This window comes from Triticum aestivum, chromosome 3D (assembly GCF_018294505.1).
Source record: "Triticum aestivum cultivar Chinese Spring chromosome 3D, IWGSC CS RefSeq v2.1, whole genome shotgun sequence".
NCBI lineage: Eukaryota > Viridiplantae > Streptophyta > Magnoliopsida > Poales > Poaceae > Triticum > Triticum aestivum.
This window is the reverse complement of record NC_057802.1, coordinates 577,908,401-577,923,517: the sequence shown is the minus strand read 5'-3', so window position 1 is coordinate 577,923,517 and position 15,117 is coordinate 577,908,401. Positions and strand designations below refer to the sequence as shown.

The following is a 15,117-nucleotide window of genomic DNA, read 5'->3' as shown; positions in this document are numbered from 1 at the left end:
ACCCTCTCCTAAATGATAGATGAGGCATTTTACTTATCTCTGTTATTTTCCTTTCTGCAAATTAGACCAATAGTCTCTTTTAGTCAACTTAAGGGTATGTTGAATATAACAGTTAATGAAGATGGTCATTCTTGCTGTTGAAAGTACACAATCTGACTCATTTTAAAGTTGTACCTTATCTTTATGACAAGACTAAGCTGCTACTTTAGCAAGTGTTTTACTTCAACACAGATTGATGTAAGAAAGAAAGCATTTTTTTGCAATAAAGCAAGCATTGAGCGCACTGAAGTGTCCACAGCAGAAGAGCTTGAATTTTTTGCTGACATAAATTTAAGTAACCTTCTCCATGCATATGCTGTTTCTTTCAACCATTTGTATCTAAATATCAATACTCATTTTGAACTATATGCTCAGGCCTACCTTTTTGTTTGATGTTATTGGTGTGGTCTGTGTATAATTATTAACTTGATTGCGATTTTAGTGATAGCTCGTCACACATTACAGAAATCTATTTTCCATTCTGTAGCTCTATGCTCATCTGCGCCTAGCATGGTGAAGTAACACTACACGTAGAGAAGAAAGAAAGGAAGAATGATGGTAAGAACCACTGAGATACCGAGTCCGGCCAGCCAGAAGAGTGTCAGGAGAGTGTTTCTTCATTGGAAGAGGTGACAAAATCGTCCTTTAGAGTATATTAGTTGTTTAGCCATCACTGAGATAGACTAACACATACATTTTGTTTTGTTTTGTACTGCACCCTTATAATTTGGCTTTGCTGAATACACTATATTTACTTCATTTCTCTTTTGAGTTAGCAATAATGATCAGTTAACAATGTTTTAGCTGATGATTCAGGACAATATCGGCCGGTTCATTGAGCAGAGTGGTGGGAAGCTCACGAAAACACCCTTTCCAAACAGATTTTCTTTTTCATCATTGTGAAGGTTGATTTTACCTATTTCACTTAGATGGTGACCTCCCTGCACTCCCATTTTTTGCTTTGGATTCTCTTTTAAATGGTGAGCGCTCAGATTCTGAACATTGGCTCTTTAGTACTGTTTTATTATTTTATGAAATTTAAGAAAATATGACCAATGTGATTTTGTTCTCTAAAGACTGGAATTGAATAGTAGGTCCTTTTGGTACTGTCCTATTACGATTTGTGGCTAAGAGATGCATCAGTTCGACTAGGCATTATCACGTATTGTAAGTATCATTTTTGCATAGACTAAATACCTACTTTTGCTGAAGGTTACTTTTCTTAATAAAATTTGGTTCAGGACGCCGTTTTGCCTGTTGTAGTACTTTCAGCATAGATGCAGTAGTGGTCTGCTCCCCCAAAGATCTGTAGCTCGTGGATGCGGTGGATGTGGCACAGGGAGCAGATGAAATGGGAATAAGAGGATCCCCTGCACGTGCACAAATTCTTGCTACCTGATGGCTGACGGTGAGGGTGAGCACCGAGTTGCAAACTCGTCTCCCTTCCCTGCAAACTACAGTTCTTGTGAATTAACCAAATCACCATCTTATTTTTTCCTACTTTTCCCTTATTTCTTAGATGCCTCTGACCTGTCTCGAGAAGGTTCGAGCCGCAGGACGATGTGTACAGCGCACCACCAATTCCTCCAACAGCACAGCTGTTGTACTGGTAGCAGCGACAACAACTCTCCACACAAGCGTCGCTAGCTGCTCCCGTCGATGTACCTGATGCCGTGTATGCCTCTTCATCCCTTTAGTCTGCTTGGTTATTCGGTTAGTTGGATACAATATAATATCATCTATTAATCCTTTTGGTTAATTACAATCTCCTGCAGTCACCTGATAGGATTTCATGATTGATTGTTTTGTCATGAAATAGGTTCTGCCGGAGCCAAGGTCCAGCGCATTTTAGTTTTGTGGGATAGACATGTTAGTTCAAATGCCCAACGGGTTTGATGCTGAATTGTTCGTATAATCTTGCACCTATTTTTGTAGTCAAATAATGATTTTCAGATGCATTACTTAAGAACACTGATTTTTTTTGGAAAGCTTTATCATGACATCGATCTTAGTTTTGCTTTACTGCCATGCAGAAGTTGGATGGAGCGTCGAGGAGCTTGATTCTTTTGGTCTTATAGTCACTGCCGAGATATTCGTGGTGCTTGATTCTTCCTATGTATTTGTTTTCTTTTTCATGATTTCCAGTATATTTGTTGTATAAACTGAACCTAATTAACGTGTGTAGTGTAATGATGAAGCACGTGGGGTGTAGATGAGGATGAAATGAGCCAGGGAAAAATATTGCTGGTGAAAAAAAGCCTCCCAGGCTGTCCTCGCCAAAATTTACTCCTTTGTCATCCGATTTGGTTAAACATTCCTTTATTGACCCCTGGCTGCCTCAACTGGTGGACGCCGCCGGCTGCCCAATGACCATCAACACATATGAGCTTGCTTTAACCGGAGGTGAGGCCTTGCTTCTTCCGCAGTTTTCTTGTCTTCTTTTGTGTGGATTTGCAGCTGGCAAAATAGGAAGTTCATGGTGGGTCGGTTTTCTTCCCTTCTTTATTGACCCCCTGTTTATTTAATTTAGGTGTATGGACAGGGCCCAAAGTATAACCATCATATTTCTAGGCAGGGACGGAGCCAGGATTCTGACATAGGGGGGGCCTTCAGTGTGTAAACTTATAAGAAGATGATGGAGAGACACACTGGCCTAGTTTTTTTAGTGGGACAATAGCCTATTTTGATGAACCATATGTCCATCCTAATCAAGCAAAGAAAATTGGCGCGAGATATGAATAAATTCAATTTCAATCAGAAGTTCCCATAAAGCAAATTCTGAAAGCAATTCGGATGTAACTAAATCGTTCAACTAGAGGAACGGGGGTAAATTCAATCCCCATTATGAGTGTCTACATACATCTCTGTTTGGGGGAACGGAGGTAATAGAAACTGGCAAATCTGGCTGCCCTCCCAAGCCACAGCCAAGGCCGCCGGCCGCCGCGTCGCTCGTCGCCCCTTGCTCAGCCGGTCAGCCCAGCGCGGCAACACCGACTCGCCGTCCGACTCCGTCCGCTCGCGAGGCGCCCAGTTGAGTAGAGTTCGATTGTCTTTATTTATTTTTACCTTCAGCGATCCATCTTTTAACTGGGCTGTTGCTGTTGGGCCTAGGGGACAATACCAGTCAGGCAGGTCGGGCGTTGGGCGGATACGTAAAGGTAAAAGATAGAGCGGCGGTCGGCGGATCCTTAATTTCCGCCGTCGCCGCGCCAGAACTCTCTCACCGCGACCTCCTTCCTCAAGCCTAACCCACACCCGCCGCGGTCTCTCTCTCCTCCAGCCTCCATCCATGTCGCCCCCTCGTCGTCGTCGGCACCTATGTTTTTTCCCATCTCGATCCGTGGCGATCCTCGACGCGGTGCACACGACACGGCATCGGCATCGGCATCGGTGTTGTTGGCTGCGGAAACGTCATACGGCTGCTGCAAGTACGTATACTCTCCTCGGTTATTTCTTCTTACTGTATGTATGTATATCCCAAACAGTTTCAACCATCCTCAATGGATGCTCGGGTTAGCGTACGTGCTACTACTATACTCTTTTATGTGAATGAATGTAAAAAGAAAAATATATATAGCTCTCTAAGAGCTCATGTAAACAATTTTTTCAGATTATTGACTCTTTATAGCCGGACCGACTATTTTACCTTATCTTCTCCGAGTTGCTTGAGTAAAATTGTGACATATTATTACCTTCTCTGCTGTATTGCAGATACTAGTGGATCAAAGGCTTCGTCGGCTCAAATAAACCATCATCACGCTGGTACTGATATTCCTCAAGTTGCTGAGAATATGAAACAACAAACTCTTTTTGACAAACTACCGGAGGTATGTTTTGCTTTGCTGTCAACAAAGTATTCAGATACAAGTAATTCTTTATCATAACTGCTGGCACAAGAATACGTATTATTATTACATTTGGGCATACAACTTTGACGATAGGAAAAAGAACAAACCGACTGTTTGCCCGTGCTCCTCCAACGATATTTACATTTACTTGGCTCTATTGATGCATTGTCATCTTCATTCATTACTTTACTGGTCTTTGATTAGATTTATTATTGCAGCCAGCTATAGATACTACTACAGTATAACTGATGAACCTTGTTTTTGCAGGACATCTTACATCGTATACATTCTCTCTTACCAATACAAGACGCTGCTTGTGCTGCCTGTGTGTCTCATGCATTTCTGCGTTCATGGAGATGCTATTCCAAACTCATACTCAACGACTGTGCGCTTGGGTTGAATCACATAGAATTTGAGGAAAGAAAAATCTATCTCATTGACAAAGTTGACAAAATTCTTAAAAACCATCATGACAAAGGGGTGAAGGTGGAGACACTTAACCTTATTCTTACCCCTTGCACCAATATCAAAGCCTCCTACCTGGACAGGTGGCTCCGAAGAACCGTTAAGTCTGGGTTTAAAGATCTTTACTTGGAGATGCCTTTATCCATGAAGAAAATTTACAAATTCCCGTGTTCAGTTTTGTCTGATGAGGGAGCTGCAAGTTCAATTCAGTTTCTTAAAATCGGCTCTTGCACTTTTCATCCCACATCAACACTTGGCTCCTTGGCAAGGTTGAAAACTGTAAGATTGTCTTTTGTCCACACTACCGAGGAAGGATTGGAGCACTTGTTTTCAAAATCTTCTACCCTAGAGGAGCTCAGAATATTCGCATGCCATGGGATAATTTGCTTGAAAATACCTTGTACGATGCAGCATCTCAAGATACTTGATGTTCAACTTTGCAACATGCTGCGGGTTGTAGAGATTGATGCTCCAAACCTCTGCTATTTTAACTATGACAGCGCTTTGCCAGAAATCTACGTGAGAAATTGTTCTCAACTTAAGCATGTACAGTTATCATCTGCACGCTCGTCTGGTGTTCTTTTTTATGCTCGCACTAGTCTTCCGTCCATCGCACGGAATGTTGAGAGTCTTATTTTGGTTGGTCGTAGCGAGGTATGTGCATTTACCATCTTATAATGATCAAATTATTGGGACCATTCAAGTATATAGGGAACAGTGTATAGGAGTAGTTTGATGCAAGAACACATGATTAATCTTGGAATTTATCGTTTTTTCAGAATGCCAACACTCCGTTGCTACAATCCAAGCTACCCCACCTCAAGAACTTGGAAATTAGACTCAGAGCAGTCCTCCCCAAAGGCTCCCCTCCAAGCTATGACTTCTTTTCTTTGGTTTCTTTTCTTGATGCTTCTCCTGCCTTGGAGTCTTTCACCCTACACGTAAGTCACTATCCATATCTCTCAGATGTATCTATGGTATTACCGTATTACACTTCGACATTGACATTTGATGTTAATCCTACATATATATATGCAGGTAAATGAGTATGTCATGAAACACTATCCTGTTGTTGGAGATAATTACGAATGCCCGAGGCAGAAGCTGGACTTGTCGCATAACCGCCTCAGACACATGACGATCACGGGATTCTGTTCAGCCAAGAGCCTGGTTGAGCTCACGGTTCACATCCTTGAGAGCACACACTCGCTTGAGCGCTTGACGCTGGACACAACCTATGACTACAATAGGTGTATTCAAGGGCCTGGTACCATTGGCAAATGCACTACCTCAAGTAGGATTGCCAAATGCTGGCCGATGAGCAAGAGAGGTGTTGACGAAGCTCATAGAGCTGTGAAGACTGTTGGTAGATACATAGCTGGGAGAGTTCCATTGGCTGTTCAATTTGAGCTCATGGGGCCCTGTAGTCGATGCCGGTACCATACCGGCAGCCGGTAGATCTATCTATGTCAGGGTGGTTTATCTTTGTCTAGACTCCCAGGGAATTCCGCCAATATCGCATGTTTAATCTCGGTGCCCATAAATAGATCTTTTTTATGCATCTCAACTATAGCACACATGAAACCGTATATTTTATAAAGTCAGTTTATGTATTTAAGGTACATATTTACATTTCTGCAGTCTAGTTTAGTTGTATGGTTTTTGTATATCTTGAAGGTGCTGATGTGCTAAACGATGGTATTGCTAGTGGATGGGGGGCGAGCCTCCTTTTTCAGTTGCCTTCTTCAGCTGGATAGCACATGTGCATACAAGTCTTGATGATCTACCGCACGGCCCAGAACGAGAAGAAGCACGCTCGCCATGTCCGCCATGCGCTTCATCACCGTTGCACCGTCGCCGATCACTCGCCACATCCTTGCCAGCCTATACGTACAACACAGCAACGAGAGAACATTTATCAGACACCTGGGGATCGATTGAGCACGCTATAATAAATACACGTGATGGAACATCAAACTTCGATTGCTTTATGCTTCAAAGGATATTAGAAAGGAGATGGACTCCGCCTGCAGCTCCTGCGCCCCGGAGGGCGACTCGCCGCCGGCGTCCTTGGTGCCGGAGCGCCTCCCCATGGTAGCCCCTTCCTCGGATGCGCGCGACGTGGCCGCCGGCCGGCCGATCGTGCGCCAGGAGCCTCCGGCTCGTCTGGCTGTGACCTGCGTGGAGAGCGGGCTGCCACCTCGGCGTGGTAGTTCAGGCACTCTCTCGTGGTCGCGCTGGCTCCCCCGACGACGCCTGGCAAAAAGGCCTCCTTGGGCTCTCGGACCGCTCGCCGCCGCCGCGCTCCGGCGTGGGGTGTCGCGGGACGGTCCGACCAAGGTTGTGCCCAGGTATCGTGGCGCTCCGCCGCTCCTGCTGCCGTCGCCTGCACGGCTGGTGCCCCGCCTTGCCCTCAAGAAAACTGCGCAAGAAGCAAGGCAATAGCAACATCTACAAATAAAAGGTGAAATTACGACATGTTGTACAAACTGAACGACTTAAATTTCAGTCCACAAGTATTGAGTAAAACGACTCGGCAAGCTGCTAGAAACAGAAAGACATAGTCCAAGCCCAGCAGTACACCTTACTTATATACTCCTTACAAAACAGAGAAATGGAGAAAAGAAGTTCTTCATGAGCAAAGTACAGCAGGCGCTGCTGAGTAAGTGGGTAGGATCTCAACGAGAACTCTCATGTCTGTGTTGCAGAAGAAAGACAAATCAAAACACTAAGGCAAATGCAGTGTTCTCAGGCCGTCTCAGTTGACAAGAATGGAAGCATATATCCTAACTAAATCCAAGAAAAGGAGAACTTGAACCGTTGAACGCTCAACAGAAACAGGCATTAAATGGACAATGCCCTCAATTGTGCCATTCCTGCTGCAGTCAGAAAGCCAAAAGAGTAACAGTTAAGACGTTGTAACTGTAAACTATAAAAGGCCACCGTATTGCTTGCTCATCCAAATCATTTACATCAAAAAATCATAGGCACCGATTCAGGCTAGCAGCAGTGCGACATTTGTGCAGTCAAATTCAAACAAATGTGACACATAGAGGGCCATAAACAAAATTAATGACCTAAAAGGTGAAATCTCAGAACATTGCACAAACTGAATGACCTAAAATTTTATTCCAGTCTAGAGTAAAACGACACTGAAAGCTGTTATAAATATAAGAGACGCAATGGACAGTTAAAATCAGGCAGATTAACCAGCAAGAAACCTTACAACATAAAAAAATGGGAAAACAAGTTAATCATCAGTCAATTGCAGGAGCCAACACAGAAACTTGATGGTTCTGGACTCAAGTGAAGTGACAATATAATTCGGCACAAGTGGGTACAAATACAATGTGAGCTTCATGACAATACAATTCAGCATAAGTGGATATAAATAAAATGAGAGCTTCCTGTCGTTGCAAAAGGAAAACAAATCAAAACACCAAGACAAATGCAGTGCTCTTGAATCATTATGATTGGCAAGAACGGAGAGATACAGCATAATATTCTAAATCCAGCACATGTAGAACTTGGAACACTCAGCATAAGCTACACTGAATCAACAATTGCAACAAACCTCACTTGTGGCATCGCTGCTACCTGTCATGCTCTTTGGAATGTTTGATCTTCAAATCTTGCCTTTGACTGAGGGCCATGCAAATGGTTTTTCTTCACTTGGCAAAAACATATGGAATCAATCACCATATCATGTATACGATAAGATTTTTCCATGCCTTTATCAACATTGATGTCAATTGGTTGAACCATGCTTCTATTTAGGATCTCATTGAGTAATTCTATCACCGAGCTCAAACTTGCTAATCCCTTGTTTATCATTATAAATAAAACCTCAAACTATCCATTTACATATCGAATGAGCTTGCTTAATCTTCTAAAAACATACTTAGACATAATAACTAATCATATAGATAAGAAGGCAGATTAAAGCTGCTAGTAGTTAGTAAAAAAGGGTTTACCTGTAGATCAAAGCTCTTGCATGATCTAAAAGTCAAGAGCCTCTTTTACTCATTCTATGCTACTTTTCATAGTATTGGTGCAGCATGTGTGGCTCGTTCTTATGTTCAAGGATATTTAAGCATATTTCCAAAATGTTTCAAAATTAAGAGAGACAGGCTGATATGGAGATGGATAGCTGAAGGTTTTATATGTAATGCAAACGAGAAATTGGCCCAATTTGAGCTAGGAGAGAGTTACTTCAATGAGCTCATAAACAGAAGCATGATCCAACCAGTGGGCATCGACGGTGAAAGCATAGCAAAAGCTTATTGTGCACATAATACGATGATTGATTAATAAAATAGCCTTCACTTCATCCCATACAAGGTACCTATTCAAGTGAAAGTTTTTGCGATGGTTAGCCGCAAGCAAATCAGCAAGAATATGAGCTAGTGGTCTATCTAGGCAAAATACAAGCAAAACCTAAAAGAGAAACAGCTTATATCAACCAACACTCAAACTGTCCCCGCAAGAAAGAAGAGTAAATGACCAACGATCAGCACACATCAACCAGCACAAAAAAGAACAGTGGATGGTACAGGCGAATAACAATATTCTTTCATTTCTTTCGCAGCATCATCTGTTCAAGTCCCCAAGAAGTTGTGGTTTTCACCCCACGCTGGTATGACTAGTACACAGTTCTTCACAGAAAAAACACTGCGTAGGAAGCTTTTGGTGGATGAGCTCAAGATGCATCTAATACAGATCCACCTAGCTAGGATTGATTGCCTCAAGTAGAACACGGAATAGGAAGCTTTTGGTGGATGTTGTCAAGTAGCTTGTACGACCAGATTAGCACTGTAAATCTATGATGGATGGGCAGCAATTTGCAGTGAAGAATTAAGATGCACACACCGGCCGGCCAGGAAAATAAATGGTTGGCACTCCTGATTTACTTGGGGAAACTAGATCCACTCATGATTTAATCGGATCTTAAAGCAGACGCATGATTCACTTGAACGGAAGGAAACATACGGTGGATGGCCGACAGTTTGCATTTCAGATCCACATCGCCATGATCTTAGCCAAACAAATCTAGCTCAATCGGATCTAGAACAGAAGAAGAAAAAGAAGTAACGCTGAAGGAAACCTACGGCTGATCAACCAACAGACTACACAGTAGATCTACTCGTCGGTAAACTCAAAAACTAAACTAGTCGGATCCAGGTGAGGAAGAACGAAATATACCACACGTTGTCCCGCTAGATCCGGCGCCTCCCCCCTCACCCTGCGAGCACGTGCCTCTTCGGGCCGCTGCAGGAACTCACCGGCGAACAGGCCGCCGGTGGTCGGCAAGACGCACAAGCCCCGGAGGAGTCCCCGCCGCAAGATGGACTCCACGGTTACCCCTCTCTCTGTCTCTCTGTTTCTCAGCGAGTCTCGCACTCTCCACACGCGGTAGAAATAAGGGAAACGCGGCTGAGCATGTGCCGCCACAGAGCCACTGCCCTGTGGTCCTCAGCACGGTATGGTCCCATGCATCACTCAGCTACAGTAAGGGCATCTCCAACCTCAGCCAAAATCTCCCACATGCGTCCGGACCGTGAAAGTCATCCAACACAGATATTTATCGGTCCGTGAAGTGGTTCAAATTTGTTTTCTTTCGCAAACCAGAGATAAACATGGGGCTTTGCGGGAGTTCTGACCGCTTCTAAGCCCGCTTCTGGCCATCCTAACCCACCAATACCCCTCCTTATGCGCCCGCGTGCGTTACGGCCCCAAACAGTCATCTATTCAACCCCGCATTCATGCCCGGCCAGAGCGGACGCGACTGCTCACTGGCACCGGCATTGAAGCGGCACGCCGACCAAGAGGGTGCCGCCCAGGCCGCTTCCCGATGCAGGCATCTGCCCCGCGTTCAAACGACTTGATGGTCGCCCTTCCGTCCATCTGGCACCCGCATTGATGGCGCGCGGTTGCCGAGGCGTCTCTCGCGGTGTCGACTGTTCGTCCCTCTGCCGCCCGCCGGTGCTATATAAACTGTTGTCCCGGTGCCCCGGCCATAGCCATAGTCATCCCTCTCTGCACCACTCCCCGCCATGGACCCCCCCCCCTCCCGCCAAAGCTCTTTGGGATGGGCTGACGTCGGAGCAGAAGGAGGAGATGGCCGTCATTGCTGTCGACTGGCAGGCTGGTAGGCAACCGGAGGAGGACGACGGCGTGCAAATGGAGGACGCCTCCGACGACGAGACAGCGCCACCCTCGTCGGTCCATTGCACCATGACCATCGGCGATGCTCATGCCCATTATATGGGCATGGTGCGAGCGGAGCAGGAGGAGTAGTTTCGGGAGGCGTAGGCGGACGCCAACTACAACCACAACCTCCCCCAGGAGCATCTGCGGGCAGAGGAGCAGATTGCCGCTGGCAGGGTGATCATGTCAAACGCGGACCCGGTGAAGCGAGAGGCATTGCTCGACTCCTACCGCACCACCAGCGACATCTGCCTCGTCCACTGGCGGTAATGCCAAGCGACGACGCGGGCGAGGCTCTGTTCAGCGACACCAACGAGGAGGAGGACATCGCCAGCTCCGTCGAGGTCGGGTCCCGCCACCATGACCATGAAGCCGAGACGTCCAAGGGCGCCGTCGGAAGTGAGGAAGAGTAGTGCACGATAGGTCGCCCCGCTCGAGTCCTAGGAAGGCCACCGCTCCTCCCCTCTCCTTGACGCTAAGCTTGGTGGACGCCAAATAAATTTTCTTAGTGGGCAACTGCTGGATGTGTCCCACTTTACCACATTTATAACACTTTGGGCCTTCATTTTCCTTACCCTTGCCTCTAGTTTGCTTCGGTATGGGTCATTTTGTCTTTGGTGGAGCGGTCTTTTCTTCCACTCTATTAGTGTGATCCTTAGACGAGCCTTCGGTACGAGGATATGGAGTCTTAGTTGTTTTTCTTGTCCTCACAAACCTCTCGGCCTTTAATGCTAGGGCTTGTACTTGATCAATGGACAAATTTGTTGCATTATCAATCGATCTTGAATAGCATCATTGAGACCATAGATGTACCTTGCAACGTGTTGATCTTCAGTTTCAGCAAGGTTGCGTCTCACTTGTAGCCTCAGAAACTCCTCCGTGTAATCTAAAACGGTCATATTTTCTTGGGCACAATTTTGGAATTAGATAAATAGGATCTTGTCATAATCAGTGGGTTGAAATCTCCTTTTCAAAAGACTTTTCATTTGCCGCCAAGTTCTCATACAAGGTTCTTCTCTCAGCCTGTGCTCTTCTTGAATGCGATGCCACCATGCATCGGCTCCTCCTTTCAGCTTGTACGCAACCAAAGGAACTCTACGATCTTCCAAAACCTCCATGACCTCAAAGAAAGTCTCCACTTCATATAACCAATCAAGGCACCCTTCAATGTCAACATTTCCATTAAAAGTTGGGATCTCAGCTTTCACCTTGTATGTATCCCTTGCATATGTAGAGTTGGGTACTCTCCAATATGCATAGAGATCAGGTTCTTCAAGGGCATCATCATATTCTTCACCTTCAGAAGCTTCAATATAAATCGGCCTTCTTGAAGTACGTTGAACAACATGTTGTTATGGCGGTCTTGCTCCAAGATTACCTCTCCTTCTTTGTTGAACATCTTATTTTTCTTTAGATGAATCTCCTTCATTGGTAGCAGGGGGACACCCTTTCTTATCATCTCAATCAGCTGGTCAGATATCTGATTAAGATCTTCACACAGCTCTTTGATTTGTTGTTCTGCAGCATCTCTCTCTTCTCCAATTGCTCCATTGCTTGCTGTAGCTTGCTCTCAAAGAGAACAACAAGAACTTGTATGGATCAACGGGGCTTTGATACCACCTGACACTAGTAGGAAAAGGGGCTTTTACCCCGGTTCATAAGGGCCTTTAGTCCCGGTTCTGGAACCGGGACTAAAGGGTCGTTACTAATGCCCTAGCCCTTTAGTCCCGGTTCTTACACGAACCGGGACTAAAGGCCGTCCACGTGGCTGGTGCGGGGAGCCCAGGCAGGAGGGCCTTTGGTCCCGGTTGGTGCCACCAACCGGGACCAATAGGCATCCACGCGTCAGCAGCTGGCAGGAGCTGAGGTTTTTGTTTTTTTTGAAAGGGGGTGGTTTAGGGTTTTGGGGGGTTAATTTAGGTGTTTCATATATTGTGTTAGCTAGCTAATTAATAGAGAGAAGTGTCCTCTCTTACTCCGTGCTTGGTCGACGCTACGTACTATATACGTATGGAGAGGAGTAGACACGCTAGCTAGTAATCAAATGAAGGAAACAGAAGATCGTCATGAACATATGCATACAGAGAGAAGTGATATCGACCACCTTTCCTTCTCCGAGATATTGGTCGAACAACAAGTTCTCGTATATCTATCCGACACTACCGGCTACATATATACAATAATTATCTCTTACAATACAATCTCCTAATTAAATTATAGGAACACAGGGTCCACATAGTATTCTCCGTTTTCAGCGATCACGTGGTCAAGGAAGAATGCCGCCAATTCCTCTTGAATTCCTCGCATACGATCTGGTGCTAGGAGTTCATCCCGCTTCCGAAACATCTAATTTGAAGAAGGGGGTCAATACATATATATATGAATAAATGAAACTCAACACAAATGATGGTAATAAAATAAAATTGTGAATATTATTGCTTACGCACTCCATATTGTTCTTAGTGTAGCCCCGCTCACAGGTCGTGTAGCGGATGGACTCGCAAACGTAGTATCCACAGTAATTATTCTCGGGTTCCTGCCACAACCACTTTACAAGAAATAGAGGTCAATCAAATTGATAAGCAAGCATGCTAAATGGTATTGATGAAACTAGCGCTTGAATCACTAGGAGATGCGCGGAACATGCTACTATAGTACTTACTTTCGGGTGATTAAATTGCAGCTTCTTCGGCAGTCCCGGAGCTTTTGAGGTGAATTTTCTCCAAACCCTGCCAGACAAAGAAAACAATTACTTGATATCAGGAAATGAACAAAGTTGCTGATATGGTGGATAATGATCGATTTAACTTACTTCTCGAGCATTTGAGTCATGTTCGCATAGTCCTGGGGATCTTTTCGTCTCGAGTCTAAGACGGTTACTACTCCCTGCTCAAGCTTAATCTCTAGGAGAATATAGTGGAAGCTGCGCATGCATGCATAAGTCATCAATTACATTACCATAACCTGGACTAATAAGGGAAACCGAATATGCACAAGACAGTAACACTCACTTGAAGTTGTAAGGAAAGAGTATTATATCTTTGTTTTGATTTAATACCAACGATTGTAGCAAGTTGGCCTCGGCTTCTTTGGGATGTTTTTCAACCGTATATGCATCTATGAGATTTGTGTTAATGAACCCAATATCACCGATTTGTCTTTTCTTCAATTCGGCGATCTTCAATCTGCATAATATAGTGAGGATAATTATAAATACATGCAATGAAAGAGCTGACCTATATAGAGAGACTTAATGACAGAAGTAGTACTACTTACAGACAGTAGCAAGTGATCGTTGTTTTATCGAGGGCCTTTTGATTGTAAAACTGGAAGAAATCCTCAAATGGAACATTCAGCAGATCAATTCCAACGAGGTCATGCTCCGGTTTAACTCTCAGCGTCAAAGTATCCATCCCATCAGACTCTCTGCAGGTTTTCATGTACCAATCATGTAGTCTTCGCATCATCGTTGATAGAGATCTTTCATCTTTCACGAGAGGCTTCCCGTAATGGTATTTGTGTTCGTCGACCTCCATGATTTCATAATGTACATCATCGGGCAGGTAATCTCCAAGATTGCTATAACCGGCCACCATCCTCGGATCATTAGCGACGATGTCTTTTGACACCTTGAGCGGGGGGCACGATTGGTTCGCTTGTTCGCCGAGCTGGGCAATTTTTTTCCCAGCTCGTCGTTCTTTTAACCTTTGATCACTGACAGTACTTCCCGACCGCTCCGCTTCGGCATATGTCTTTGCGAGAATGCGCTCATAGTTGCCTCTCGGCGGAGACTTTGGTGGTTTTGTCAGGGCAGCCAGAGTGCGCTTTGCTTTCACCGGATCTACCTTCTCCTCCGGAGGTGGATGTTTCTTTGCTTTCACCCCTTCAAAGAAGTTTGTCACTTCGGCTCGCACAATCTTCCTGGTTTCCTCCTCGGTCCTCTCGTATGGTAACTTCTTTGGAGTCTTCAGAGAAGGACCGAATCTGTATTGCCTCCCGCCTCTGGCAGCTGTACTGCTAGACGCCGGCAGAGCAGACGGAGCGGCTGCTGTCTTCTTTCCTTGCTTACGAGGCGGAGGAGAAGGACTACGACGCGCCGGAGCAGCCGCAGCGGCGGTGGGTCTCTTCCGCCCTTGCTGACGAGGCGGAGAAGGAGGAGGCTGGCTGCTCTGGCGCGCCGGCGCTGGCGGAGAAGGAGGCGGAGTGCCGCCACGCGCCGGAGAAGGAGGCTGAGTGCCCTGATCACTCGCCGGAGGAGGAGGCGGAGTGCCCTTACTCGCCGGAGCCGTCCAGTTCGGAAGCTTGATGAGCTCCTTCCGCCATAGGCATGGAGTCTTCAGAGCAGAACCCAGCCGAGTCTCCCCTTCACCGGTAGGGTGGTCAAGCTGGAGCTCCTCAAATCCCTCCGTTATTTCATCCACCATCACCCTAGCATATCCTTCTGGAATCGGCCGGCAGTGGTAGGTTGCGCCGGGTTCAGGAGGTAAAACAGAGCCAACAGCCGCCTTGACTTTGAAGTTCTGCCATTCCGCCATAAGGTGGCAATGTTGAGACTCCG

The 15,117-nt window shown here is 45.5% G+C and overlaps 1 protein-coding gene across 2 annotated transcripts; it reads left to right on the top strand.

The window, feature by feature from the left end:
• Positions 1-2,803: 2,803 nt before the first annotated feature.
• LOC123080630 (uncharacterized) lies at positions 2,804-5,913 on the top strand. Of its 2 annotated transcripts, XM_044503560.1 has the most exons (7): positions 2,804-3,069; positions 3,151-3,197; positions 3,320-3,467; positions 3,751-3,866; positions 4,155-5,006; positions 5,132-5,293; positions 5,391-5,913. In XM_044503560.1, exons 3-7 carry the CDS (start codon positions 3,329-3,331, stop codon positions 5,808-5,810), a joined length of 1,689 nt encoding a protein of 562 aa, XP_044359495.1. In that variant the 5' UTR covers positions 2,804-3,069; positions 3,151-3,197; positions 3,320-3,328; the 3' UTR covers positions 5,811-5,913. The 2 variants fall into 2 exon arrangements, with proteins under 2 accessions (XP_044359495.1, XP_044359493.1); XM_044503558.1 differs by having other exon boundaries at positions 3,151-3,467.
• Positions 5,914-15,117: the final 9,204 nt, after the last annotated feature.

Excerpts from the sequence above, each read along its gene's own strand:
- LOC123080630 (XM_044503560.1), top strand. The coding sequence starts at position 3,329 with ATGTCGCCCCCTCGTCGTCGTCGGCACCTATGTTTTTTCCCATCTCGA. Across the intron at positions 3,468-3,750 it reads ACGTCATACGGCTGCTGCAA|ATACTAGTGGATCAAAGGCT; the intron begins GTACGTATACTC and ends GCTGTATTGCAG. Across the intron at positions 5,007-5,131 it reads TTTTGGTTGGTCGTAGCGAG|AATGCCAACACTCCGTTGCT; the intron begins GTATGTGCATTT and ends TCGTTTTTTCAG.